The sequence below is a fragment of the Vanessa cardui genome, chromosome 25, assembly GCF_905220365.1.
Source record: "Vanessa cardui chromosome 25, ilVanCard2.1, whole genome shotgun sequence".
NCBI lineage: Eukaryota > Metazoa > Arthropoda > Insecta > Lepidoptera > Nymphalidae > Vanessa > Vanessa cardui.
The window spans coordinates 7,236,804-7,262,531 of record NC_061147.1 but is presented as its reverse complement, the minus strand read 5'-3'; the positions used below and the strand labels follow the sequence as shown (position 1 = coordinate 7,262,531).

The window sequence follows — 25,728 nt, the reverse complement described above, 5'->3', positions numbered from 1 at the left end:
TTAACCGATGATTGTGGGTTCAAACCCAGGCAAGCACCGCTGATTCATGTGCTTAATTTGTCTTTATAATTCATCTCGTGCTCAGCGGTGAAGGAAAACATCGTGCGGAGACCTGCATGTGTCTAATTTCATCGAAGTTCTGCCACATGTGTATTCCACCAACCTGCATTGGAACAGCGTGGTGGAGCCTTCTCTTTAATGGGAGAGGAGGCCTTATCCCGCAGTGGGAAATTTCCAGGCTGTTACTTTATTTTACCTGCGGTTCGGAAAAGGATACACACTTGAGAAGAACCGGTGAAAGAAAATCAGCGGACTAATCTTTTTGTCTTTTGTTATATACATACATTGAATATGAAATCTCCAAAAAAGACAGATAGAGCTATGGGAGATGAGATATGCTCCGTCATGAAAGACATTGAATACAAGAACATTTTGTAAAACCTGATGGTAAGTGGTATTTTAGTTATCAATTATCATAGCATATCATCCCTATTTCTTAATAATTCTATTATGAATAGTATTGTTGTTGGTACTGTGTTAACTCCAGATGACATTAAAAGTTGGTAAAGTAAGCTTTCGTAAGCGTCTTAATTCAGACTTAAAGTTTTCTCTCTTCTTGGGTTGGTTCAAATCAGGTGAAGCAGTTAAGCGTTATATGGTAACGTATCAATTATAAGGGGGGTTTTAAAAATTTATCTAATACCTTACATGAACTTCTCCAAAATACGTTGTAAAAGAAATGCAAGATTTTCTTTAGAATTAATAAAATATAAAAATAACATTTATTACTTTAAAAATGTGTTCATCTATATGTGCCACGAATCGAGTAGACAAAACACTATACCATACGAATAGAACATATAGGCTTTTGTAGGTATTCCACTAATACTTCCCTATATGTATATATTTATGTTATGAGCCGACAATATTTTAAAGTAAAATAACATTGGCACAAAAAAAAATCATACGATCAAATTTGAACCTATGATCATTATTTACAATGTACATTTGTTACTAAGTCATCAGACTTTTAACAACGCAATTATCTAAGCCTAAACATTCAACTCAGACGATTAAACCTTAAAACAAAATCTTAACCGAAATGATACACCTAAAATATTCAAACGTATAAACAAATTGCGGTTACGCCAAACCAGCTTTACCAATAAAGGGCTATAGATTATTAACACCCTAAAAGCTTGAATAATAAAGGAATAGGTACCAGACTCCTCTATAAAGTATAGTCCTTTTATTAAGATAAGTGATCCACTGATGAAATATGAATCGTGATTTTTCGCAAAGATTTTATAAATAACTCTTTTTAAAGTTACGAATTATAGATCAATATCTCCAAGATTGTTTAAAGTTTAAACTTAAGCTTTGGAAGAACTGAAAGTTATTAAAATACTACGAAGGATTTATATAGTAATAGTAAAATGTAAAAAATCTTAAGACTTGTTTTGATTTAGGATTGCCTCGAACATGCTTTGATCCGTAGTTAGTCAGTGTCGAAGACTGTCTTCCATCAGACGTTATATAGTTTTTGTTAGGTACGTGCATAAGTCGATGTGATAAGTATATAATATCATTAAAGTAAGAAGCCGCTTTATTGACTTCGAGCCCCTTCAATAAAAAGCGCAGCGCGTTAAGAAACGACAGGGGACGGTCTTAAGCAGTGAAGAATCGCTGAAATAAATTTCATCCGACCAATCATAGCGTGCACGAGCAGATTGGATATCTACCTACATATAAAATTTAAAACCGTTTAATGAAAACCCATCAATGTTCCACTAAAGCCCGTCCATAAATTCCGAACACGCAGGCGGGGCCGATAGAATTTAATACAAAATCCGCTGAAATCCGCCATATTGATATATACATTTTTTCCCCCACCGACCCCCCACCCTACATAATTGAGCGTTGTGAAAACTATCACATTGGTAAATGACGCTCCCCTTTCCTCCCGCAGTTTTCCGACTACCCGCAATCAATAATTTGGCTGGGCAATGACTGCGATGACTTAGGCATGCGCAGTGCACCCCTCCCGAGTCATCGGCAAAACCTGAACTTGACTTGACGAAAACGAAAGTTAGAGGCGAATGTTTCTATGCCATTCTTGGCATTGGATACGCATGAGGTGCCACCTAACGTAAGCTAGACAATATTTTGATACATTTCCGAGACTTGAACATTTTCAGTGACATTCGGACACGCCTTAAAAATGTCGTCGATGACGAAAAAAATTACGACGATAAGTATTACGATGGAATGAAAAATGAAGAAGTATTCAAATCTTAACAATATCGCGATAATTTTGAAATTAAAAAAATAGCGGATACCTATTTAAAATTTACTGTAGACGATGATTAAAAGACTGATGATATACACGAACCTCATGGGAGCGAGAGAGACAGCGTTACCGGTTATTTCGGTACAGGTTATGAGTTGGACTTTCATAATGATCGAACAAATTTCGAACACACAATTTTCATATAAAATAATACAAAGATAGTAAGAGATGAGAAATACATTTTACAATGTTACAAAATGCTGATACTTACCTATCGTGGAATCTTTTGATTTTCGTCGTCAGTCTGGGTATTTAGTCGCTTGTAGAGAATAAGTGAATCTTCTTGTTAGAACTGCGTTCTATCTTCTTCTCCAACTCTTGTGATTGGATTGTCAGATTTGTCTTTTATTATATTGTCTTTATTTATTATGTCTAGTTTATTTTTAAGCCCGTTCAATTTTATATATATATATATTTTTATATATTTACTCATATAAAACGTTACAGGTATAGAAATAACAAAACATTTAACTAAGTCTTAACTTTAATTTATTTTTAATTTTGTACTATTAAAGAAATCTAGAAGTCGTTTCAACAGGTAGGTAAACTTGGTTAATTTAGATTTATTTTTTGTAGTTTTTTGGCGTAATTTTATCTTACCTTTTTACTAATAATTTAAGGCCAATTTAAGGCACGAGTTTTTTTTTTCTTAATTTGTTATCATCTTCCGTATAATCTGAATCGGTCGATGAAATTGGTCGAAACTTTTCCCAAAACTTATTTGCCAAAAGTCTCAAATATCACTTAGCCTTATGTTTAGGTCCAGAGTCACTAGATTACTTTCACTATAATATATATGGAGAGTCTGCTTATAAAAATCAAAGTAAATCAATCGAAAAGTTCCAAAAATAACCAGTGTTGTTTAAATGTACTTAAAAAACTCAAATTCTTAAATTCTCTTTTCTATTGTTTCCTTATAATAACGGTTGATATAAACGTAAAACTTGTTCTATTGCGAAAAAACGTGTTTCTTTATCGTCAAATGGCGGTGGCTGTTATTTGTTTTTTTCTAAATTTCCTTTTGCTATAAAATCTTGGCTGTTTTCAGCTTCTTGCGCATTTAACTTAGTTGTTTCTGCATCTATGGTACCACGATTTCCTTCGTGAGTGTCCCATGGATTTCTTTCTTCGTGTAATCGTTGCTGGCTGCTCCTCCCGGATGGTTGTAGATGTTAATTTGCCCTGTTACAACAAATCCGAGCTGACCTGCCTCTCAGTTGCCTTAACACTAGTTTATAGTTTACAGAAATGAATCCGGTTCTCCGATCTATTGCCAGAGTTCAAGTGTTGCTGAATACTATTGGTTAATAAATCACTTAAAATCTAAGATGAATATGTGAAAAAACTGAATATCGTCTATTGCATAAAACTATTCTTGAATGTGTCAGCGGGCGGCAGCGATGACTCTAACGCATGCGCGTAATTTCGAAATTTTTGTTAAACCAAAAGATTGGTATTTTTAAATTTTCGATTTTTTTTTCTGGATTTTAGGCCGTTTGAAATTTTTTGTAATATTTTTTGATATTTTTTTTGCGCGGTTAGTTTTTTTGCGCGCGTTGCGTAGGTGGTAAACACGCGTCGTCATCAGGCTCGCTGGCCACACTGATGTCGGAAGGTTGCATTGCTGCTGCAATGGCCCCATCAACGGGGGGATGGGTTGCACCTCCCTCCCTGGGGTGACCCCATCCCAGTCTCCCGCGTACACCTCGGAATCATCAAATAATGATTTTGTGTTTATTATAAAACTCCATATATATGCCCACCCGTGCAGCCTCTAGTAGAACCTGACCGAGGAATTCAATTTACAAATTACACTTTCAATGTGTGAGTGTATTTTGTACGGTCGTTTAGAATAAACTATTTGCTTGTTATTAATTTCAACTGAGGTGTTATCAACACGCGATCAATACCACGAAATTTGTGTACATAAAGATTATATATACAAAATGGCACTTTCTGAGTTACATAATATATTGGCGGCCATTACGATAAGTATATATTAACTATATACTTATATGAAATTTTTTTCGACTTTAAGCTTTTTGTTTCGAAATATTTAAACGGTCATGATTAAGAATGTCGAATCGAACCGCATCTAAAGATTCCTTAAAGCTGTTGATCTCAAGGCGTTGGATTCAAAATATTGTGATTCTTTTTCCTATGCACATAAGATTCATTTTAGTAAGTCGCATATCTGTCTATCACGCGTACTGTGGTCTATAACTAACCTGCCCTAACAATTTCGTACTTATTGGGTTAGATGGACCGATGGCGATTGTTAACATGTGGATTGAAGGTTTGAGGTTCGATTCCTGCCTATTTTTATATTATACATTATTTTAATGTTACATTTCTACAATATTGTTAAGTTTCCAAAGCTGTATAGACAAAATAAGTTATTTTTTTCTTACGTAATCATGTCACGCCAAAAATTCTTCCCTCTGGATACTTTTCGTATTGGTTGAATATTTTACTCAATCGTTCAAGCATTATACTATTTAATTTTAAAATAAATAAATGATTGCTAAAGAAACTTCATAATGAAACTATACTAGAGACAACTTTATTTACTACTTGATATTCTTTATTTAAATATTAATTATGGTTCAAATAAGATTCATTTGACGTACAATGTAATACATATTTATCATTCTAAATATCTTAATTAATTAAATAATATTAAGTTGCTATGATTCTCCAAAAGGTTGTATTATCGTGCAAGCTGTCATCTTGAGTTAGTAAAATAATTATTATATAATTTTTTTATTTGTTTTAGGCAGACCAGCAAATTACCTTCGTCCATAAAATTCTAGTACGAGATTAAACGAATGCTTACAACATTAATGCGTCGCCCGTGGGATCTTAAAGACTATATCCTTAATACAATGTATAATTACACTGGCTTACTGACCCAGCGTATATGCGTACTATTAGAATATTCTAAACATTTTTTTTTAATACTGGCAACCTTATAATATTTAGTTTTTTTGTCTTTGAATAAAAAAGTTGCCATATATTGTGAAAAATTTTATAACATAAATAAATAATACATTACATATTTTCTACGTCGAATATATTTTCAACGTGTAATTTATAACATTTTTATAATGTAATGTATAAAAATCATGATCAACAGATAATTATGTACATTAAAATATGGTGTCGGGGGCCATTCATTTGTGTATTACAGATAAGCCTGGATCAAGGCTGATCAAATTTCTATTTGTCATTATTAAAACTGGCTTTATAAGTGTGAGCTTTGATCATGACTTATTAATTGATTGGAAAAAAGAAAGAATATGAATAAAAAAAAAACAATTAAATTAATATCAGCTTGACCTACAATTTTATACATATAAAATCTTATAATTACGAATGAAGTATTTATCTCAAAATAGGTTAACAGAAAAAAAAATGCTTGACGATAATAATTTTTTTAATAGTTTTAACTTAATGTAAATATACAATATACTATTTAATGATGACAATTTGATAATAAAAACAGTAATAATATAATCATAATTATAATGCGTCAATGTCGGAAGATTATCTTTCCAATTGTTCTCGATGTTTCGTTGAGCCTCGTGAAAATATACGAATATTAACTGTTTCATTTGCGCTTATTAAGCCTTATGTGCTGGCTCGGAACAGTGAATATTGTGCAAATAGCATGTCAAGGAACATTATATAAACTGCATATACATACCCGTAGAACACGTTCGAAATTTAAAAAGAATCATCGTTTTCAATTCGAATGTGGAAATGTAAATCTATTCGATTTAAATTTACATTTAATCATATACATACACGCAGCAAAATAGAACTCATTCGAAATTTAAAAAAATAATCTGCTTTATTTATTTTTAAATTGGAATTTTTTAAATGTAGTATTTTTGGTAAAACGATTCGTATAGACGAACCATAGAGGTTTATTTAAAATACGATAAATTATTTCTATCAAGCGATACCCTAGATATGTGTTCAATATTGTATTCTTAGTCTTCTCATCACAACGCTGATTTGAATTATCATATTATTTGTGTAATACGTATACATAATATATACACAGTTTACAAAATGTAGTTTCTCTAGTCTGATGTCATAGATCATAGATTCTGTTAGAACATGACACTAATAATCTTGTCGCGATCTGTAAACATATACCCCGGATTAATACATTAATATATAGGAAATTATTGTACTCGTATAAGTGGTTCAAAATTCCGATCGTCTGATTGATGTTTGTCATTTCCATCGTATTTATTGTTCTGTGATTTTTATGTGAAATAAGCATATAAGTTAAGTATATATTATGCAAATAACTACCACGTCTGTGTTGGAAGTAACGGATAATTTCTTTCATGGGTTCCGCCATTTTGTAAAACGTTTAATATAAAACGAATATGATCACTTTTACAATCTTACAAAACTGTTCCATATTCAAAATTAGAAATTCAGATTCTGAAACAATATGATATTCTATATTCGAATATGTAATATATCGATATATAGGGTAGTAGCAAATTCAACTTTATCTATAATGTGTTTTGGTTGAAATTCTTTTATCATAAATATTCATATTAGGACTAGATGACACTGAAATGAATCTATATGCTCGGGTCATCTTTAACATTTCAGGAAGGATTTCATCTATACAATAGATTAAAGAATATATACATAGTTGATTTTTATTAAAGCCATTTACATATATAGGTTTAGAAACGTTTTTGTTATTAATGAGTGACTATGATCCAGAAATATAATATTAATAATAATTGATCGATCTTCGATTGCGGGTATTATTAATAATACAAGGTTTTAGGTGAATTCCATTTATTTATCAGATATACCATAATTCTTATACGTTAATTACGAGTAAAATATAACATAATGTTTTTAATCATAATAATAATTTAAATTAAGAATTGAACACGAAAAATTATATCGTTGAAAGGAGGTCGAGTGTATGTCAACCTTCTTTGTTACAATATACAAACTGTTCTAGTTGAGAAACGGGGATATACCTAGTGACTTTTTCTCCTTAGTTTTGATACGTGCATATAAAAGCTATTATACAATTCATCCCCTATTTTAAGGAAAACGAAATATTATATTATATGTATTTTAAGAAAATGGCGTCAGAAGCTTTATTGAGTTTTTGCGTAAGTAGTTGTTATTTATATCCTGTTCTTACATATTTGCTACCAACATACATGACAGTCAAGTTTCATCATTTTCGGGCAGTTATTTTTTAGTGTTTTATTTATATTAAATACCAATTGTTGCGCACACGTTTTAAAGTCTTATGTGTTGAGCATAAAAATTAGCCTACGTCCTTCATTGGAGTTCAGATTTGCTTCATATCAAATTTCATCAAATTTGGTTCAGCAGTTTGCTAGTGAATGTACAGACTTGTTCTTGCAATTTTATTAAAAGTTTGTCGATTATTGACGATACAAACATTTGAGCCAAATCATTGGTCCAAATGTAATATCTCTTGAGGAGATTTTTCTTTACTTTTCACGCATGTGTATACAAATAGCTAGGTCAAATGTTTGGCGGGTGGTACCCAACGAGCTGGACCACCTACTAGCCATTGATATTAAATTCACGTTCGCGTAATAATGGAATGTCTCGCTATATAGATAGCGGCGTGCCATACAGTTTTTAATATTAGACAACGTGCCACCATTTTGATTAAAGCATTTGCGCTTTTGTCGCCGTCAGCTATGCGTTTAAAAATTTTAATAATTTACTTTACCGACTGGTCCGGTCGTTTATCAATAAGGCGTAATAGCAGGGAAAAACGGGTAGCATTCAACGTGCTTATACACGACGTAGGGTGAAACAACAGAGCTATAGGTATCCTAGATAGTTTTTGTCTCGCTGTCCCGCTCTAGCACTTGCGCAGACTCGTCATCATCATCATGACTCCCCCCCCGGGTGAGGGTGACGGGGTGCACCCCCACACATCAATATACAGCAAACAGCGTAGATAAAATAAACCCATACGAATGCATTTCTGTATACGTATGCAGCCACGCGTACACACACAAACTTAAAACATAAACGCACACACGTAAATATTTATACAAAATTGAAGGCAGATAATTACATTAACATTATATTCTATCTGAACCTATATGCGGTAGGTATACGTGGGTGGTTTTCGGAAAATGGGAAAATGTTTTTCGGGTGATTTTTCGGACGAAATTTTGCTGTCGATACGCGATTTAAATGCCGGTGTCGGGGCTTTCGACTGTAACATTTTATTGCGTTCCGTTTTTTTTAAAGTGCAAAATTGACGAACGGTTTTTATTTTTCCGTCTGTAAGGCGGTTGACGGCTGATTGATATTGAAGGGAACACTGAAAGGGAATACTTAACGATATTAGATGGTTTTTATTGTATGACGGTATATGCCAACTTATTCGCTTCCTATGTACGCGGGATCAATACAGCCTGTTAGGCTTCATTTAAATAAATCCCTTTGTTTCCGCGTGGTACAGATAAAAAATTAAAAAAGAAAATAGAGTTTTCCACACACTTCCACAGACTATATATTTAAGATTATAATAAGTAAAATCATGTATACTTTTAAATGTAATATAAAAGTAATTATTATTTGTAGTATTGAATTGTTTTCTTTGTTATTAAATACAAAACAATGTACGTATTTTTTCTGCGATATTATAAATAACCAAGTTTGGTAATAAAAATGTACTCTATATAATACTATTTTGATTTCAAGAGATACAAATATAGCTAAAACTAACTTTGTATTTGTTGAGTTATTAATATTAAGGAACAATTTATATTAAAAGTATTTTTTTAGAGTATTTAAATTGAATTCAACCGTTAATTAAAATAAATATAACTTCTAATTCTATAGGCAGTATAAATTGACGGTTACGCATTGAAACGACCATCGTCACCACAGTGACTAACGCTTTGAAGAGTTATTGGGCTAAAATACACATACAGATACAAAAGATAAATGGAATTGTTTTTAGTACAGATAAAAATCGAATAGGTTCCAAGTTTAAATGTCTGTCATATTTTATCTGTGATAACTTATATTGATTTGAAAACTAACGAAAATAATTGACATGAAAACCGTGAACTTTTATGTACTATGTTTAGTACATACACAGTATGTATAGAATCATTAGCATATATATTTAATAAATGAATATACCTCCGAAAAAAAATTATGTACCTATACCTATACACACACAAATATAATTATATTTTATACAAAATAGGTGTTTTTGTTGTGTGTTTTTTTTTCGAAATTGGAACGCTACGCAATTGAAAAAACACTAACTAATAAAAAAAATTATTTCCGTTATTCACAAATGTAATTTTAGGATAAATGGTAAACAATTATAGCTTTTTCTAACAATATCAAATCAATAATAACAGAAATAGTAAACCCAATGCTTAAAGCAGCAAAGTGCACAACTATGATCTGAAATTATTTATTCTCATAAGTCTAACTAAGCCTTTATATTTTGAGACATATACTAACAATCGTAACAAAATTTAAACTTTTAATTAAATATTAACGTAATATAACAAAACTATATATTGCTATGAGTGAAAAGAGAGTTAGTTTTCATGGAACTGATGTCGTATACTCGTTTGAAGGCTGTGTCGCGGTAGTCGCAGACAGGGTCTGTCAATCCAATGAATATATAATATGGCCCTCGTTCTCACTTTAAATCCCTACATCCCATACAGGTATAATATACATATACTGGTATATATGTAATATATGTAATATACATATACCTATGTACTCTCTACTCTGTTCTTTCTCGAAACAATCAGAATAAGCCTATGCCTTTGCATAGTTTGAATGAAATAAAAAAAAATAAAAACAAAACTGCTTCTGTTCGATTTTTAAAATTTGGAAAACATCAAAATATATTATCTATGAGGACTTGTAGGTATCGTTTTTTTTCGTAGTATATCATTTATATTCTTTTATGTAAATAGCTTATGTAAATGTAAAATTTGTGTACTATTTACATAATAATTACATAACTAAATAATTGAGCATGGGTCAGTCTGCGGTCAAAATAGTTGCAAGCTCCGTAGCGAAGTGTTTGTGGCGCAGTTACCTAAGTTATATACGAAAATCAAACGCCGGAATAGCTCAGTAGAGGCGAGTACATGTATGTAATACTATGGTATGGGATTCAAATATAAATAGCAATATATATAAATAATTAGATGGGAAACATATTTTCGTTTTTATTCAACGTTAGTAGCATAGCTAACTTAATTTTCATTTAGAATGACACATTGCCTAAAATATTTTGTCCTAAGCTGTTGGGAGTGTGGTTTTAAGCAAATAGTTTAAGACTCAATACACCACACTACTTAAAATTTGATTGGTGGTATTACATACGATATCCTTGCGATGTTTTCCTTCACCATTAAGTACTTATAGGCACAAATATCATTATTGAGTTCATGAAAATTCAGTGCGCTTTCGAAATTCCAAAAAACACTCTTTTTTCAAGATTCAAATGTTGTAATGATACTAGTGAATAAATATAATAGAGTATAAATATCTTAATTAACACAAAAAGCCTTACTTAGCCACCTTAAAATATATTTTGTGTATTATAACAAAAAATTCGTACTTAGCATATACATATGTATATACTACACGCCTGTATATATTCTTATCCATTGTCTTATATAAGGGCTGGACACATTGATATATACGCCGGGCACGCGTCCGCATCCAAAACCGAATGACGACAGACCTACAAGTTGACCATATGACACGGCACCACCGCCACTGTCACCCTGGAAAGAGACAAAATTATCTCACAGTATAGCCGAGATGACCCAGTGGTTAGAACGCGTGCATCTTAACCTATGAATGCGAGTTCAAATCCAGGCAAGCATAAAATATTCATGTGCTTAATTTGTGCTTATAATTCATCTCGTGCTCGGAAAGAAATCATCGTGAGGAAACCTGCATGTGTCTAATTTCATAGAAATTCTGCCATATGTGTGGAATATGTTTCAAAACTTCTCAAAAGAAGGAGGCCTTAGCCCAGCAGTGGGATTTGCAGGCTGTTGTTGTTGTATAGGTTATTGACCTCATCAGGGTGACCACCCTCGCACCCGATCCAGCTTCATAGCGCTATGTGTTGTCTGTCGTGAAGGGTGAATGAATCACTGTTAATTACACTGGACACTGAAAATTGACAAGAATCAAACGGAATACCATCCTAATTTAATGTATTTTATTTATTTCAAACCAATGACTATTAATAATAATATGTATTAATTTTTATTAAATTATATTATTAGTATTATAACAGCTTATGTATTTGAGTATTTCGTGTTGTAATGTTTATGTCTTAGTCTGCATTAAATACATTTAAATATAGAATAAAGTAGGTACATATTTCATACATTCGACAGATGACAAATTCTTTAAATAAATATAGCGACTATAGTACATTTTTTTCAATCTTAAATATTTGCAATATGTGTTTTTAAAGGGCACAGACTATCACTGTTTTGAAGTAATATCTAAGAGGCTTTAGACATTAAAATATATCACATACAAAAAATGCTTGTATATCTGTTACATGTATCTCTCGATATATATTCAATACAATATCATAAGACTATGAAACAATCAAAACAAATGAGTACGATAAAATCTGTTAGGAGTATAATAATAGATAACATTACCAAATGTGGTAAAGAAATCTATAGAATTCGGTATTATTTGTCGGTTACTAGTGAAAATTAACACAGTACTAACGGGAGCGTTGATCTATTGAAACCTAATAAATCTAGACACAACACAATACCTAGTGTTCACAATCAAGTGGAGTGATAAAATCGATTGTTTGCGCTCCATGCCATGCCTCTATCATTTAAATTGTAAATATGTGTGCTATTGTATACACCCCGTATATTTTCTTAAACAAATCTATCGTATTAAAAAAAACAAACATCCAAATGTATTGTTTGAATTAGGATTTTCTTTATACACTCTGTATCGTGTTACAAATCTTTCATATTAAAAAAAAAGTAAAAATTCAAACGTTTAAATTTGGAATTCAGAATTTTTAATAATGATTATCAGTTCAGTGTTTAAATTTCAATCTCAATGCACAAACATACGGGCTTGTGTTTACATATTGCGTACATTACTAGGCAAAGTTGTTAGACCTTTGACTAGTTTAAACCGGCTAATACTAGTTTTTTGAAGAAATTATTCAAAATTTGAGATGCTGATCTCACCTGACAAGCATCACCATCTTCGTCACCAGCGCAGAACATTCTAGAAGTAAGCGTGTTGTTGTACCAGCTCTGTTCAACCTTTTGACATTCTTGTAAAGAAACTAACTGCAATTTAACTTGTTGTAACATATCTCTATAGTCGCCCTAGAAAAACAAAAGAGTTTTCAAATGAGAAACCTTTTTCAATTCCCTCAATTTTTAAAATTTCCTTAATCTCGTATTTCTACACGGTGTTAAAATAATGCAGTTATGTAACCAATGCAAATTTTATAACGACAGGCAGATAGTTTAACATTATTTATTTGTATATATTGTATATTTCGTGACTATTAATAAAAAACCACTCAGCTTATGAGTGTAATTATGTGTAATTATACATTTAGTCCAAATGATACACATATAAACGGACACAAAGATATTGTAATATTGACCTATTCATTTAATATTTGTTAAACTAGCCATCACCGTACATACTATGATTTTCAGTATTTTTTATATTTATTTCAATTAAGTATGTTACATTGTAAACTACAATTAATTTGAAACAAATCCTTATTAGTTGTATCCGTACATCAGCAATCGTTGTCAACACTATATTAATTAAAAAAAAATACTATTCGAATCTTCCGCTAGACATGATTAATCATAAAGACGATAAAAAAACGTAGATTTAATACTTGTTGACTTGCACGATATATTGCATATACGTGACTGTATTTTTAAATGTTAAAAAAGAGTAACCACTGAATTTCTTGTCGGTTCTTCTCGGTAGAATCTACTTTCCAAACCCGTAGTAGCTTCACTTAATATAGTTATTAAATGACGATTTAAAAGTGCTTGTAAAAGCCGACTCGAATAAAGTATCTTTTAATTTCATTTGAAGTAATTTATATCACTAAATTTCGGGTTTCTTGACCAGTGCACATTTTAGGCACGAGATATTTCCGAGTTCTTTCATTTAATATAATTTGAGAGTCCACGCTGCCTCTATCTACGAACCGTGATGAAATAACATTCAACTGCATGTCATCACAAATATAAGATTTTCAAATCATTAGACAATTTCCCTACAGAATCATTGAGGATTACAATATATCTCGCTAACATTCACAGATGTCTATACTAACGACGAATACCGACTACGATCTGTATTTATTTATAATTTCTCATCAGTTATTCTACCGCCAAATAACAGTACGCAGTATTGTCGTGTTCCCGTTTGAAGTGTGAATGAGCCAGTGCAACTACAGGCACAAGGGACATAACAACTTAGTTCCCAAGGTTGTTGGCTCATTGACGATGCAAGGAATAGTTAATATTTCTTACAGCTTCATTGCCTATGGGTGATGGTGGCCACTTACCATCAGGTGGCCCATATGCTCGTCCGCCCACCTATACTATATAGTAAAAAAATTAAGTATGTTAATGTTTTACTAATATTAAATGTTTAATTTTAATATCTAATGCCAATATTAACACAGTTGTTTAGTCTCGAAGAAATCGCTGTTTAATAGTGACGCTTATGTATACCATTTAAAATAGCATTAAACTTAATAATTAATTTTCTTGATACATGTACAATAAATAAAATCACGTAGTTATATATTACTTCTTATAATATATGAAAGTTTCATCAAACGATTAATACGAACCGTCGGATCTGAATCCGCTACCCATATCCTATATACCAGACAGGACATGCATTAAACGAAATATTAATATATTATTGATCTCTCCACATCAGAGAGCACATTAAGCTGTCATTCGGTTATCATTCCACGTTTGCTGATTTTCACGAAAATGTTTGTAATAATTTAAATTTTGACGAATGCTTTTTATATCAATAATTCATATCCTCCTTTTATATGCAATCGAGAGTCCCGATTGCTTTCCGAGTACAAGCGAAAAAGATCCCTAATGATAAAACAATAAGACTGGTATTTGATGGATCAATATATTCCTGGTATGTATTAAAACTTTGACCGATCAGTCAGACGTCATAAGCAGGATAGGATTAACTCGTAACTACAGTTCGAATGATATCTTTATTTAATGATCACTTTTTTGGGAAAATCTGAAAAGAAATCTGAAAAGTCTGTCAGTAGCTGAATAATTCCTATGCGTTTGTAGCAAGAGTTGCCAGCGATAAAACTCAATATATCCGACTTTAATGAAAATCTGAGTTTTTAGGCAACCTTGATTAGCAGCATATTATTATGTTTGATTCGTTTGAGAATATGTTTTATGTAAAAGAAAGGCTAAAATTCGTTCGAAAATTGCATGTTCCTACTTATATAATGACGAATTTTGTATCTTATATAATTTTCCATTACCGAAATAAAAAAAATTAAAACTAATTATTGCTTAGATGATAACTCTTTATAAATGAAACATTTTTGATTTCGGGGGTGAATGACCTAAAGTAACTACAAGTATAGGAGGTTACTTATCATACATGATCTGTAGAGTAATAACAGACAAAAAATGTCTTTCCAATTCAAACACCAATATTAATAAGAACGAAGGTTATATCATGTAACTTTGTAAGACTTTCAAAAATATATTTAAAATAAGAACAAAGTTACCTTCTCCTCGGAATACCCCCAGCCGGACACGGTTATGTGATCACCACAGATTCCATCATTGATTTTTATATTCCTCACCCTGACTCCGAATCGTAAGTCTCTGTATAATTCAAGAAGCTGCACATCATAATCAAACAAATGGTCTTTTTTGTATAGTGGGTGTATGATATGCAGTTTTATTCTTATTCTCGGTCCCTTTAAGCGATAACGGCTGCCAACTCGGATGAAGTCGCTTTCATTCCTATAAGAAATATTTATTTATTAAATAAAAAAGGTTGTATTGTACTTTTGATAAAATTTCCACATTAGCTATACCCAAAAAGTAACAGCCTGTAAATTTTCCACTGCTGGCTTAAGGCCTCCTCTCCCATTGAGAGGGTTTGGAACATATTTACGCTGTTCCACTGGGGGTTGGTGAAATGCACATGTGGCAGAATTTTGATGAAGACACATGCAGGTTTCCTCACGATGTTTTCCTTCACCGCCGAGCACGAAATGAATTATAAACACAAATTAAGCACATACATATATAGTAGTGCTTGCCTGGGTTTGAACCCGAAATCATCGGTTAAGATGCACGTGCTCTAACCAATGAGCCATCTCGTGCTATACCCAAAGTATTTGTGAATATTTTTTGATGTCATTTAAGTGTATGACCAAAAGTAGAACTATTAATATTTATTTATCCCCATCTACACATGTAATAAAATTGGAGTGTCTGTTATTGAAATAACCGCTTTTTGCTAAATACGTATGTATATACATGGTACATATATATACCAAAATTATATTTTTTACAATTAATGTTTGTCTATCTGTCTGGTTATTCCGGCTAATCTCATCGACGTCTGGACCGATTTAGACAAGACTTTCACTGGCAGATAGCTGATTTAATAAGGGTTACCTCTTATTACATCACATCTCAGGCATATATAGGCACAATAATACTTTTTGTTTAATTAAATTGCACACGAGTCCTCAAATGAGACTCAAATGGAAGGAGATTGGCTATAGGACCGCAGTTACTTACAAGTTCTTTCCTAAGTATAGAACTCTATTGCTACTAACTTAATCGATATTCTTTCAAGAGAGAGAGAGAGAGAGAGAGAGAGAGAGAGATAGAGAGAGAGATTAAAAAATATATATTTCATATCCGTAAGAATTCCAGGGACTTGTATATATAAAATACAATATTCAATGTTTGTATATTCTTCAAACAAAATATAGGAGGTGGTAAATTTCCATTTTCAGGTTGTAGGTATTAGGTGGTCGTTGCGTCGCATTCAATACAAGACGAGGTTTGATAGACTCGGGTTATTTCGGGAAAACACTGAATCCAAGATTGTTTCCGGTGATTGGAAGTCTTGCCGAAGCTTTGAATTTCTTATCACAATAACTCAGAAAGTGAGGCTTAGATATGATATAATATTATACAAAATATTGGATGTTTTTCACTTATTATAATGACTTGGTAAGTACATATAATATAGTATCCTCTATGTATAAAAATATTTATTGCTAGAGAATGACTTTACCGATTTCATTAATAGGCTCTTTTTTAAGTATTTTAAGAATTTGTAGATGGTTCTTTTTAAATAGAAAATTACATAGATTTTTGGGCAACCAGTTCACAATGGTTTTCCTATATTGACTAAGATTAAAACATTTATGTATTAAATATTCATTACTAAGATATGAAACGTCTTTTGGGTTTGCTATTGGTATAAACAGGCTACATCTGATTTTAACTACCAGTATAAATTGAACCCGTTAAACGTTTATTTTTTTCTTTTTTTTTATGGTATAGGTTGGCGGACGAGCACATGGGCCACCAGATGGTAAGTGGTCACCATCGCCCATAGACATTGACGCTGTAAGAATTATTAACTATTCCTTACATCGTCAATGTGCCACCAACCTTGGGATCTAAGATGTAATGTCCCTTGTGCCTGTAGTTACACTGGCTCACTCACCCTTCAGACCGGAACACAACAATACTGAGTACTGTTGTTTGGCGGTAGAATAACTGATGAGTGGGTGGTACCTACCCAAACGTGTAAATTATTATATGCATTAAGGTTCTATTAAATTGGTGGAGAACATCTTGCCGCTTAAATTAGATTAGATTTGTGTTTCCTCAAATCTTTAATCTCACCAGTATAAATTGTATAAGAAAAAAAAAAAAGATTTATATAGCCCATTGGTTAGAACACGTGCATCTTAACCGCTGATTTCGTGTTCAAACCCAGGCAAGCACCACTATATATGTATGTGCTTAATTTGTGTTTATAATTCATCTCGTGCTCGGCGGTGAAGGAAATAATCGTGAGCTACATGTGCATTCCACCAACCCGCATTGGAACAGCGTGGTGAAATAAGTTCCAAACCCTCTCCTTATTGGGAGAGGAGGCCATTAGCCCAGCAGTGGGAAATTTACAGGCTGTTACTTTACTGTTTTTTATATCCATATTTATTTATTTCATATTAATTTATTAGTTTATTTTAAATTGGTGAAGAGAGCCTTGTAGAATTTCGCAAAAAAATACTGTGTTCCTCGTCATCTTAAACCAATCAAACAATCCTAAATCGAACCATTTAATTAAAATCCACGTAGAAGAATAGCTGAGAATGTTTACCCACAATGTGCGGCCGTCAAAACCCACTTCTTATCCAGCAACACACCACCACAGATATCACCATAGTTCACATGATATGACGCGTGTTCTATATCTACATCCGTACCACCTAATATGCTGAAAATATAATTATTATATGACGTGTGTCACCAAGTTAGTTACGATATGGAATTAGAACTTGCTTGACTGCACTGGTTTAGCTTTATATATAGTTTCTATATATCACTGCTGCTTCCGATAAATAAATACCTCATTTCGAATGTATGTTTTTAATTGTGATATTCAAAATAGTTAAAGTTTTAGCATTATTAAATTTATTGATCCTAATGGAAAATCTTTTTAAAAAATTGGATTAGAATTTTTTTTGCAATATTTTGTCCTGCCTGCGTTTTTATGATATAGATCTAATAAGCGGCAAATAGACAAGTTGGGTAGTGGTGACCAATGTCGAAAACCATTGGCACTCTAAGAAATAACCATATATACAATAAGTGACCGTATATCTTGCATAACCAATACACCTACCATAGAAATACCATAGCGGTAGCATAATATATCTGGTACTTAAACAAATGGCCTTGCACAAACCCCTACTAACAAGGAAATAAAATACATATGTATTTTTTCGATCAATTTTGTAGGCAGTCTTGTTGTAGAGTTCCCACATACAGATATTTAGTGAACAATAAAGAAAATATGAATACGTACATTATTCTCTAATCTATCTTATAACGGCTTTTATTAATACGCTGTCCGGAAGTCTAATCTAATCAATCGAAATTACGTTATTTAAAACAAAAGATTCAAAGTTAACCGATCTTCACGAGATAGAGTACTGATTGGCAGATATTGACGTGGCAGAAAGTCGTAAGACACACAGTTAACCTCAACATTTTTGCTTTAATCACTGAGTATGAAATAACACATAAAAACTCAATAATAAAAATAAGTAAAAGTTTGCTAATATACTTTTGAGGATTCTTGGATCTACCACGCTGTTCCAATGAGGCTTACACGTGGCATCATACACCACGTGCAGGTTTCCTAACGATGTTTTCTTTCACCATCACGGCATATTAATACTAAGCACAAATGAAGTATGTGACAATTTAGTGTTGCTTGCCCGGGTATGAACTCGGAATCATCGACTAAGATGATGAAGACTAAACACTGGTCCGTAACGGTAAATGAAAATAAATAAAGAATTATTGATAACTAACGAAACTGCACCGTCAATATTTATTACTACAAGAAACAATATAAAACGTTTCGATGTTTTCATTATTCTATTTCGTAGTACATTGTTGTAATCGTGTATTTTTAATTGAATTTTCATATTTTGTCTAATGAAATTAATCAATACATACAGTCAAATCGAAGTGTAAAAATGTCTTGCTAGTAATAATTAACTTTATATAAACAAAAATTTTTTTTTTTTATTAAACTTATTTATTGCTATTTTTTATGGTATAGGTTGACGGACGAGCATATGGACCACCTGATGGTCACCATCACCCATAGACAATGACGCTGTAAGAAATATTAACTATTCCTTACATCGTCAATGTGCCACCAACCTTGGGAACTAAGATGTTATGTCCCTTGTGCCTGTAGTTACACTTTATTGCTGTATAAAAACTTACTTGTAGCTTTAACAAATACAACATACAATACATACAATCTTTAGTACCCTAAATATAATATATATTAGGATATTTAGTACTTTCATTATATTACTGTATTATAGTTTCTCCTTTTTAAAAAAGAGAGATTAAAAGAGCATATGGTGAGACCGTCAAAATAAATCGCAAAATCATTTTTATTGCCGCCTCTAAATTTCCAATTTACATTTTATATTATAAAGTCTGCCTTGATATTCTAACAAATCTACATTGCCTTCCAAATTTTTAGAGACGGCAAAGGGCAGATAAAATTTAAATTCGTATTAATTTACACAGTTAAGTTAGTAAATAGAACACTATGGACCAAAATACCATTAGTCACACGTATGTCCTATTGACCATTGAAAATGTACGATTAGTTATAGCTGTTTGTACTATAAACGGATACACCTTCAGATTTCTACTCGTATCGAATAGAATTTCATTAAAGAAATAGAATCATTGTTACACTTGGTCTATAACCAAATATGGCTGAGCTGTCACAATACCATACCATTTACGTCATGAGTTACGAACAGTAAGAGACAAGAAATAAGTGCAGTTAATATCGGTATCTAAACAGATATAAAAGATCTCAAACGGGGTCATCGACCGATCGTTATAAATTTGTTATAGACAATATGTATTGCTTGTATTGGGCAATTAATACTATTATTATGACTGAAAGAAATGTATCTACAATAGAAATTTAATTTTATGTGCCATCGGTTTACAGGGTCAGTAAGCCAGTCTACGGGTACAAGAGATATAACATCACAGTTTCAAAGTTAGTGGTGCGTTAGTTATGTTGGATATGGTTAAAATTTCTTTGAAACACAATTTTTATGGGCAGTGGTGACTTTGAAAAGTGACTCATTGGATATATTAAATATTTATTCATAAATGGTCGCATTTGTTATTTTTTAAGAAAAAGACACGTCACTCTAAAACAATTTCAAAATATACTTTAAGCAAGTTGGCTTTTAAAAGCACTTTTGAATCGTCATTTAACAAACTATATTAGGTGAAGCTACCATCGGTTCGGATAGTAGATTCTTCCAAAAGGAACTAACGAATAAACTAACAAGTTATACTATTTTATAACATTTAAAAATACAAAGATTTTTCCTTTATATATACGTATACGTATATCCTACCTGGAAGTTAGCTACGGGCTTTTTTATCATCAAATATAATCCAGCCTGTGTATTGTGTAACTACAGGCACATTAACATATTAGTTCCCAAGGTTGGTGGCACATTGACGATGTAAAGAATAGTTAATATTTCTTACAGCGACATAGTCTATGGGTGATGGTGACCACTTACCGTCAGGTGGCCCATATGCTCGTCCGCCAACCTCTATCATAAAAAACATCTTATATTGAATAATGTACCGTATTTACCAACATATTTTTTAACAAATGGTTTAAATTTATGAAGCGGCAAGGCAAAAAATGTCTGCGGAATTTTAATATAGTTACGGATACCAAGCCTCTAACTAGATTCGCAATTATATATATCAAACGAGGAGATCCGTAGACGATCAAAAATAACCAACGTTGCGAAGCGAGTCGGCGTGCTGAAGTGCCAAAAAAGTTCTTGAGTGGAGACCACGTACTGGCAAGCGTAGCGTAGGGTGTCCCCCCAGGAGATGGACCGACGATCTGGTCAAGTCCGCGGGTATCGCTGGATGCAGGCCGCTACTCACCGGTCAAGGTGGAAATCATTGGAAGATGCCTATGTTCAGCAGTGGACGTCTTACGGCTGACATGATGATGATGATTATATATTATATAAGTTGAAGGATCATATATTCTAGTAGTTTACTGATATTCTTTTTACTTCACTAATATTACATACGCAAGGCGTATAAGCACAAGCTTACTTTACGAAATACGTTAACAGCACCAAGAAGATCAAAGCTTAGAAGTAACAGTTGGTACATTCCCCCACTCCTAATATCCTCTCCTTTTAGGAGAAAGTTTAGGAGGTTCAGCCACGCTGCTTTTAATGCTTATTGTTGGGAACATATGGTCAATTTTTCATTGACTTAAGCTGATTCCCTTACGACGTTCTTGACGACGAGATGAATAATTAAAACAAATCTATCATATAAGAATTTAGTGAAGCTTATCTTGGTTTAAACCCACAAAAATCAGATAGGATTCATGTTCTAATGGGCCATCACGGATCATAATTAAGAATATGAAAAGGAAAGCATGATGATAATGTTACTCATAAAAAAGAAGATTAGGAACCCACGTTCAGCTCCATGGTGGTCAATTATTATGCCCTAATTAATTAAGTAGACACGTTAATGAGCATGTTTGGCAAATTTCCAATATCTAAACATCAATGCATAATCGTAATAGCTTTTTCAGTCATATATTCGATTTTCCATAACCCATATATTTGAAGGGACACATATTGTTTCGTCGTTTAAAGTTATAGTCATTTTTTGTCAAATACTCTTCAGAGGATTTGACAAAAACTTTACTTGGTGGTAGGGCTTTGTGCAAGCCCGTCTGGGTAGGTACCACCCACTCATCAGTTATTCTACCGCCAAATAACAGTACTCAGTATTGTTGTGCTCCGGTTTGAAGAGTGAGTGAGCCAGTGTAACTACAGGCACAAGGGACATAACATCTTAGTTCCCAAGGTTGGTAGCGCATTGACGATGTTAGGAATAGTTAATATTTCTTACAGTGTCATTGTCTTTAAGTGATGGTGACCACTTACCATCAGGTGGCCCATATGCTCGTCCGCCAACCTATACCATAAAACAAAAACAGAGGAATTTTTAAAGGTAAGTGAAATAAAATCATTATTTATAAAAAAAAAAAACATTTAATTCTGATTCAACTTAATCCAAATCCAAGCCTGTAATTTCTTTTATCCAAGGTCTGATTTTAGCCACTTTGCTGTAGACGCCAAAAGAACCAGGTGTGGCGCATCCATAACCAAATGATACCATACCCAAGAGTCTATCATAAGCGACGGCCGGTCCACCCGAATCACCCTGAAATAAAATCACCATATGCTTAAACCCTGTAATTGAGAATTCGCGAACACCAATCCGTATTGGAACAGCGCGTTGGAGTATGTTCTAAACCCTCTCCTTAATAGGATAAGAGGCCTTAGCAGTTGGAAAATTACAGGCTGTTACTGTTACTGTTTCACTGTTTAAAAATATACCTGACAGGCATCCTTCTTCCCTTCGGAAAATCCAGCACAGAACATTCTAGAAGTCAAGCTTCCGCGGAAATATGGAAACGGTACCAGTTGACAGTTCTCCTTCGATATAATTGGCACTCGAACGGCGCGTAAGACATTCGAATAAGGACCCTGAAATGGTCGAAATTAATAATTATTTACGCAACGAGAATAATTAACCTATTCTATGACATTTCGTAAATGCCACGTCACTGTTATCACGAGTAAGAATCAAACGCAGTACCGGAGGATTATCACAAAGCATTTGTATTTGTGTTTATATAGCATATAAGCATATGTATTTGATATTAATTATTAATTGTGTTCAATAATGCAATCTTATTTCGTGTAATCTTATAATGGTATAAAAACATTTGTTTGGAATTACAAAGTTAAAACGAAATCACTAAGTAAAAATGTCGGTCGTCCAAAAACTGTTTTACTGGCACGATTTTTATTTGAAGCAATAAAAATTGATGAGGAACAATTTAAACAGATTAAAAGTAATGCAATACAAAGGAAAAAAATCTTTAAGTTTAAAAGTAAGGTCGTTAAATTATTTTTTCTTTGAACGGTTTTTTTTATTCGATTCATTTTATAAATTTTTTGGACTTAAACTAATACTTCCATCCCCATCCACAGTGAAGTCAACAGGACTACGAGTAATATAGATAGAGATCATGATGTAATTTGTTTGATATTAATTCATAATATTTTACTTACATTTTCTTCAGTATTACCCCAACCAGTAACCGTAACGACTTTACCGATTACCATGTCCTCTAGATGGGCAATTTTGACAGGTTGTATGTTTTCATCCAATTTCAAAGGAGCGGCAAGTTCCAAAAGTTGGAAGTCGTAATCGAAGGGATGTTCCTTATTCTTCGCCGACCACATTGGATGGACGAAGTTTCTTCTTATGGGCACTTTCTGACCTTGGTTCAAGTATTTTGATCCCACTCTTACATATGGTTTCTTTCTAAATATTAATAGTATAATTATTAATTTCTAATTATATCCATATTAATATTATAAATGTAAAAGTAATGTGTCTGTCTAAAGTTAACGTTTAAATGTCTTTCACGACCAAACCATTGAACCAAATTTGATGAAATTTGGTGCGAAGCAAACTAAGGACGTAGGTTAACTTTTTGCCTAACATCAAAACTATATTTTTATAGTTACGTTTATACATTCTTAAAATTGTTAAACTTTTCTTGTTTTTATATTTTATGAAAAATCGTCAAATACTTGGTGACATCCAGGCAGAATATATTGTGTACATATATCATTGTATTTAACTATCATGACTGTATTTTTAAGTGTTGAAAAAGAGTAACCACTGACTTTTTTGCCAGTTCTTCTCTGTAGAATCTACTTTCCGAACCGGTAGTGGCATCACAAAATACAGTTGTTAAATGTCAATACAAGAATATTTGTAAAAGCCTATTTAAATAAAGTATATTTTGCTTTTAGTTTAGTTTAGTACTTACCCACAGTGTCCAGCTGTTAAAACCCATTTTTTATCAATTATCGCTCCTCCACAATTACTCCCATAAGCAGCATGGTATGGATACAAGTTGATATCAACCTCAAAGCCCCCCACGATTTTATCCTCACCATAATTAGCTGAAAAATCTTCGCCTATTCTCTGAGGACTGCTGTCTTTTTCTGAAAAGTATATATTATCGCGATCCTTGTTATAATCGAAGCTATCGATATCAACTAGATCAGTTGCTTCATCGTAGGGTTGCATGTCCAATTTTAAATCTCCCTCATTATTTTTCTTATACTTAGACCATACATTTAGTTCATCTCTATCGTCTCTTGTTGCACCTTTTACATTTAATAATGGTATAATAATTATATCATATTCTGAAACAATAATAACATATTTATTTTGATAACTATCTAAATTATACGAATATAATTTTGAAATATATAGTCTGAATATATTACTATTAAAATCAGCTGGTATTATATTATGAAATATAAAATATATGAAAATTATATATAACATTATAAAAAAAAATAAAACAATTTCAATCACACACAGCACATTACATTCGATTTAATACTGAAAGCTTTAAATTAGTCAGATCAATCAATCACGTCGTGTGTTGAAAGAATTAGCCGTGAAATTAATAATTTGTTTTTGCATGTAGTACGTAATAGGTAAGTTGACACCACGCGTGTTTCATTCCAAATGTACTTAATTAATACAACCACCATTTTTTAATGACAAATAATTGAAATCGAGGCAATCAAGGATTATAATATGTTGTTTATTTTTGGAAAGTCGAGATGGCCCAGTGGTTAGAACGCGTGCATCTTAACCGATGATTGCGGGTTCAAACCCAGGCAAGCACCGCTGATTCATGCTTAATTTGTCTTTATAATTCATCTCGTGCTCGGCGGTGAAGGAAAACATCGTGAGGAAACCTGCATGTGACAAATTTCATAGAAATTCTGCCACATGTGTATTCCACCAATCCGCATTGGAACAGCGCGGTGGAATATGTTCCAAACCTTCTCCTCAAAGGGAGAGGAGGCCGTTAGCCCAGCAGTGGGAATTTACAGGCTGTTGTTGTTGTTGTGTTTACTTTTGACGACCTCCGTGGTCGAGTAGTGTTTACACCGGTTTTCATGGGTACGCCTCCCCGAGGTTCCGGGTTCGATTCCCGGCCGAGTCGATGTAGAATGTCATTAGTTTTCTATGTTGTCTTGGGTCTAGGTGATTGTGGTACCGTCGTTACTTCTGATTTTCCATAACACAAGTGCTTTAGGTGCCTACATTGGGATCAGAGTAATTTATGTGATGTTGTCTCATATTTATAATTATATTATTGCCTTTGTTAAGGAATCAATGTGTATTCCACCAAAAGGCATTGGAACAGCGTGGTGAAATATGATCCGAACCTTCTCCTCAAAGGAACAAGAGACCTTAGCCCAGCAGTGGGAAATTTACAGGCTATTTAATGTTGTTAACCGTCAAAGG

At 32.8% G+C, this 25,728-nt stretch overlaps 2 protein-coding genes across 3 annotated transcripts; both read right to left on the bottom strand.

Moving 5' to 3' along the window:
• Positions 1–11,025: 11,025 nt before the first annotated feature.
• Positions 11,026–18,108, bottom strand: LOC124540383 (trypsin-5-like). The gene is made up of 5 exons (XM_047117884.1): positions 18,104–18,108; positions 17,855–17,971; positions 15,219–15,459; positions 12,634–12,777; positions 11,026–11,172 (listed from the first exon to the last, which is right to left on the bottom strand). Exons 1-5 carry the CDS (start codon positions 18,106–18,108, stop codon positions 11,026–11,028), a joined length of 654 nt encoding a protein of 217 aa, XP_046973840.1.
• Positions 18,109–22,373: 4,265 nt separating this feature from the next.
• On the bottom strand, positions 22,374–24,810 carry LOC124540533 (trypsin-7-like). 2 transcript variants are annotated; one of them, XM_047118181.1, is made up of 5 exons: positions 24,690–24,810; positions 24,224–24,605; positions 23,454–23,709; positions 22,713–22,862; positions 22,374–22,536 (listed from the first exon to the last, which is right to left on the bottom strand). In XM_047118181.1, exons 1-5 carry the CDS (start codon positions 24,748–24,750, stop codon positions 22,381–22,383), a joined length of 1,005 nt encoding a protein of 334 aa, XP_046974137.1. In that variant the 5' UTR covers positions 24,751–24,810; the 3' UTR covers positions 22,374–22,380. The 2 variants fall into 2 exon arrangements, with proteins under 2 accessions (XP_046974137.1, XP_046974138.1); XM_047118182.1 differs by having other exon boundaries at positions 24,795–24,810.
• Between the last annotated feature and the right edge of the window lie 918 nt (positions 24,811–25,728).